This window comes from Buceros rhinoceros, unplaced genomic scaffold (assembly GCF_000710305.1).
Source record: "Buceros rhinoceros silvestris isolate BGI_N320 unplaced genomic scaffold, ASM71030v1 scaffold33226, whole genome shotgun sequence".
In the NCBI taxonomy this organism is placed as follows: Eukaryota; Metazoa; Chordata; class Aves; order Bucerotiformes; family Bucerotidae; genus Buceros; species Buceros rhinoceros.
In genome coordinates, this window is record NW_010418659.1 from 4352 (window position 1) to 9920 (window position 5569).

General features: G+C 42.0%; 1 protein-coding gene across 1 annotated transcript in view; it reads right to left on the minus strand.

Moving 5' to 3' along the window:
* MATN3 (matrilin 3) overlaps positions 1–5569 on the minus strand; it is a 15517-nt gene that overhangs the window by 1244 nt on the left and 8704 nt on the right. The window contains 2 exon segments of the mRNA XM_010138628.1: positions 770–877; positions 5021–5145. Of these exon segments, the coding sequence (XP_010136930.1) occupies positions 770–877; positions 5021–5145 (233 nt within the window).

Below are 5569 nucleotides of genomic sequence, written 5' to 3' on the forward strand. Positions count from 1 at the left end.
TTTTTTTTTTTTTTTTGTGGGGGGGGGGATGTTGGTTTGGTTTGTTTTGTTTTGTTATTTTCTCTCCCATGTGTTTGTGAAATGTTTCACCTGGGGGCTGACCACATTTCTCTTTGTTGTCATAGGCACCGTGCTGCAGCAGGTGAAGCCAGCAAATTCCAGCACAGCATCGCTGTCACCCACAAGCCTGGACCTCAAATGTCCTGTGGAGCTGAGGCTTGCCCAGTGCCTCCAGCCTCAGCACCCTGCCTCACAGCTCTCCCATTCTCATATATCCCGGCAGCTGGATATTAATAGACTGGCACATTTTCACAGAAAAGTAGAAGGTGCTTGAAAATTGCTTGGGACGGGGCCTGCCTGCAGAGGTGGGATGCAGAGGAATACTGCAGCTAGTGGGATGGTTGTCACAGTGCCTTTAGAGTTGTCTTGAAAGTTTTGGGACACAATAGCAGGGTTCAAAACTGAGCATCTGCTGTAACAGTAAAAGTCATCTGGAGAAATTATGAATAGAGCAGTGCTCGATGTTCAACACAGAAGATACAATCTAGGGGATGTGGGTATATGCATTTTATCTGTATCTTAGTATTAAAGCCCTTCAATGAAATGTGAAAACATAGTGGTATTTGCAACAATCAAGATTTTGCTCCATAACATTTCTAATGTGCTTTCTGTTTTGAGGGATGTTCATTCCCTGGCTTGTATCAAAACAGCTACCTCTAAAATACCAGTAAGGAGCTGAATGGAGATGATCATGTAAGAAAAAGGATATATTTTGCGGACAGAGCTTCAAGGCGTGAGGTGACTGAGTCCTGCAGGGCAGCGATGACTTCACACTTACAGGACTCTTCAGCTGTTACGAGGCTGCTTGTTATGGCTCCTAAGAGAAAAGTCAGCATTTAGAAAACTGATTACAATTATCGAACATTGAAATCCCAGGAAAGCGCTAGGTTCTGCAATGGGAGTTGAACTCACGCCGTGAGATCACAGCAAGCAGTGTAACTCAGGGCAATGGGAAGGAGGAACAGCAGTGAACAGGGGTCGGTGTATAGCCAGAGACATGACATAGTCATAGTCCGGAAACAGGACTGGGCAAGAGAGAGTTTGAGTCTAACCAAGGAAGAGGCAGAGTGGGGAGTTCCTCGCCTGCCTATCTGGATCCCCTTCACTCTTTAAATTAGACCATTATAGAGCAAAATATAAAAAGAGGTCTGGATGCAGGGACCAACCAGCCTTCCCCATCAACTCTGATTGCTAGACCAGAGTGAATCTTCCTTTCAACTGTTATCTCTCCCTCTCATCCAGAATATCTCTCCATCCCAAAAGGCAGGCCACCCTAGGAAGTAGAATGTGTTCAGGTGATGCAGACTGAAGAACCTGCAGTCCAGGTCTCCATCTTGTAAGTAGGGGCAGGGGCATCCGTCACTAAATCAGGTTGCTCAAAGCCCCATCCAATCTGACCTTGAACACTTCCAGGAATGGGGCATCCACAACTTCTCTGGGCAACCTGTTCCAGTGCCTCACCACTCTCATAGTAAAGGATTTCTTCCTCATATCTAAATGTTTCTAAATAGAATCTAAATCTATCTGTGTAAACCCAAGGTTGCTGCCCTGTCAAAGCTGGATTGCAATGGCATTTGGGGTACCCGTCGCTCCCAAACCCAGCACTTCTGAGAATGCATTAGTCCAAGCAGGAAGGCACGGAGTGATTGTAGGCACATGAAGAGTCAGTCAGTGTCAGAAATTGGTCAGTTTCTGGGATGAGGGTGGAATTTAGATACCCAAGCCTCAACTTGGGAAGGAATTTGAAGTTACCACTTAGTAAATAATACAAAAATGAAAGCAGAAACACGTATATTAATTTTAAATACTAAGCAACAGGGGTTCAGCTAAATCATCAATGTGTATCACCCCACAAGTGCTCTCGGTTTGTAACACTGGCAGTATGCACGCATAGGGAGTATCATTTTTCATTCAAGAGGTGTGAACACAAGTCCAGTCCAATGTCATGTAAACATGGATGGAGGGAACAACAACATTCCAATAGGCCAAAATGAATTTAAACTCTAGCGGAAGGGCACAGCAATGTTAATGGAGGAGCCGGTTAGTATGACAGAGAAGTCATCAGTCTCTTAGGAAAAAGAAAGCAAGCATTGCCATCCTTTACAGTGGTTCCATTGAATCTGTTCCTAGGTCTTGCCGTCAGTCTTCCAGAATTACAGGAGATTAGCGTCAGCTGTCCTGAAGAATTCCTTTTCCTCCATCATCCACCTCAAAACCAGGAATGATCACAAAGGGCTCAGAGAGATGGTAATTTCATTGCGGTGTAATAATATCAGGCATCGGCTGGTGGCTGTGGGCTCTTAACTATGTGAGAGGCAACTTAACCTCTCCTACTCTATAAAGAGAATAGGAGTTAGGGCAAGCCGCACCACATGTGCAGGCTCGGAAAAATCCTATCAACAGCTGCTGAAGCACAGGTACTGTCGTGAGATCACCGCCTGCATCTGAGACCAGAATAATAAGCTTCCAAAGGCAGAGGTCTCTTAAGAGAGGGCCTACACTTATGAAATGCCCTTTCAACAAGTTATCAAGAAGTATTACTTGTATGTAATACCTGTCTCTTTATACGTGTTTTCTTACATTGCTTGCAAAGGCAATGACAGCAGATTATTAGATTATTTTTTCAATACAGATATAAATGCATAGTTGATTAATGCCAAACAAACAATATTAGCATTGTAATAGGAAAACAATAGAAATATTGTACGTGGATACAATTTGTCTTTTTTTTCCTGAATTGTTTTGGTTTCTTTTTTTATCAGTCATGACATTGATACTTCCATTTTGCAGGGAAACTGCAAAATCTGTACAGATTCATGTCTAGCACTGCAGAAATTCATTTGTCTTAGAGCTAGTGTTGAAACTGGAGTCCCCTGGATTCCACTGAACCTATTTGTTCAGCTCCCTTCTTTGGAACATTAGGACCACTTTATGGTCAATGTACAAAGAAGAGCTGTTCAGGACCTAGCTGGGGAAGGCCAGTTCAAAATGTCACACCAACGTGGTTGGTTTCCAACCAACTGCCAGTTAATTTTATATGTTTACTTTTAAATCTTCCAATGACAGATATAGATCCTTCTTGGATTATTTTTAAGAGAATTAATTTTCCAACCAACTTTGGCAACTGCCCAAGGCTAACCTGAAGTCTTCTAGAGAACTTCTGTGAAATTTAGAGTCTTGCAGTATTTCATTCTCAAAATCTTGGACACTCCCGTTGCCCCTGGGATGCCCAACAAGTCATACAAAACATGCTAGAGTTGTCTTTTTACACTGCATTTACATTTAAGTCCAGACCTACAAAAAATTGCTGGTTTTGCAGATGGTATTTGGCTATATCCACCTATTTTACAGCTTTGCTCTTACAAAGGGTTTTTAGCCACTTAATGTAATGGCAAGTTATTCCTGCTCTGAACCAGAAATCAAACAAGGTACCTCTTGATGTCCCTTCTAATCCAGCTTTACTAATGATTCTACATCAAAAAGTGCAAACATTCTGCTAACAGTTGGTGCCGTTATTGCCCATCTGAAGGTGAATTCACACTTGCCCCACTCAGCTTGGAGGAGTGGTCAAGAACATAGCAGTCATTCTTCTGACATTGCAGTAGCTCTTCTAACACCTTCGTTCTGTTCCCCTCTGGCCCTCCACCTTCCTCCAGATTCTGGTACATAATTGAATCCCATGGCCCAGAACCCTGCCTTGCCAATCCGCTCAATTATTCCCATTTCATAAGGAAATGAAGATTATAACATTATTTTTTTAAAAATACAGTGAAGTCCTTAAATGTGTGGTGATAGGTAAGAGTCAACTGTAGTTTTAGATACAATAACTGCTGTAACTAAACAAGAAGGATCAAACTAGCTCAAAATATTAGTGGAAATGGGCAGAGAAGAACGAAAAGGGATTATACTTTCAGGGAGTTTGTGAGTAAATCAAACAATTCTCCAGCAGATTAAAAGGATTTATCGCATGAAAGAGAAGTACTTCAACAAATATACTTGAGACAAAAAAAATTTAAATTATTACTTGAGCATGTTTTCTCGTCTGGATTTAAGGTAAAGCCTTCATAGCAGTCACAGGCATACAATCCACTGTCCCTCACACAGACTTGCTCACAGTCATGGGTTCCTGGTGCACATATGTCAGTTCCTACAGCATGCATTTTGCACAGTTATCCAAAAACAAGATAACATTTTTAAATGCTTCCCAGCGGCAATGGAATTCCATGCTGGGAGCCTGCTACTGAGGCTGAACTCATTACTGAGATGTGTAACTGATCTTGCCTTGGAGCAGCAGGGTAAACTAACTGCCATCCTGGGGTCTTCCTATGTCCTGACCTTCTACAGCCTATGCTCACTCTGACCCCACCAGATGTGAAATGCCAGTTCACCTCCAGAGGCATGCTAGGAAAAGTTTCCAATACACATTAATGGAAAGGAGACCAGGAAGGAAAGAAACACATCTAAAAATTATGACATTTTTGCTATAACACAAAGTCACTGAGAAGCTAAAGAAACGGCAAAATGACATTCATCCTGGGAGGGAGGACATCACTTCAAGCTGTCTCCTGCATGGTGGTACGCAGCGTCCACACTACCGCAAAGCAGTACTGTGACTGGGAAATTAACCCCAGCTCTTCTCTCTTCCATGATTTCTCCATTCTGGGTTTGCTGAACATCGCTACGTTTTTTTAAATACAGTGAAAGCTTTAGTTATAAAATGATAAAGAAAGACCAAATGGTAAGCAGTTCCTAGCATTGCTGCACGTGAAGTGCTCTGAATCTCTAAACACCTGCTCCAAGTGGAAAAGGCAGAGTGACATAGAACTATCTTGTAACACTTGTCTGCACGCGTTAGTTTCTCAAACAGATCCAGATACATTAACCTGCTAATGAGAGCTATTCCAATACATGTACTTGACTGGGGAGGGTGTGGGGGCAGTGGACAGCAGTCTGCTCTTACTTGAGCAAGTCTTCTTGTCTGGATTCAGCGTGTAGCCTTGGTAGCAGTCGCAGGTATAGAACAGGTCATCCCTCACACAGATCTGCTCACAGTCATGCCTTCCAGGTACACACATGTTGACAGCTAAGGAAGGCAGTTGAGAAGAGAAGAATATTAATCAATAACCAAACTTCAGTTTGGTTGATGTTGGTAATTCCCAGTTACAAACATACCTTCATTTGGATTCAAGCCAGGATATTTTTATTGCATGTCAGCACACTATTAGCTGCTGAGGGTGTTTTTGTCTGGCTATCAACATCACAAAATTAATACAATTTTTGGAACACTGGCAACATTTTTTTTGCGGCTGTAACAGATTGCAAAAGGAACTGAACTAACAGTGACCCAGTTACAAAGTAATTATCCAAAGGAATTTGAGAGAACAAATATCTGGATTTTAAGAGTATTTGGCATTAGTTTAGCTCTAATTCAGTTGGATAAGACATTGTTTTATGGAGTGAAAAGACCATAAACAGAAGAGTATATATGGCTGCAAAAAAAAAAAAAAAA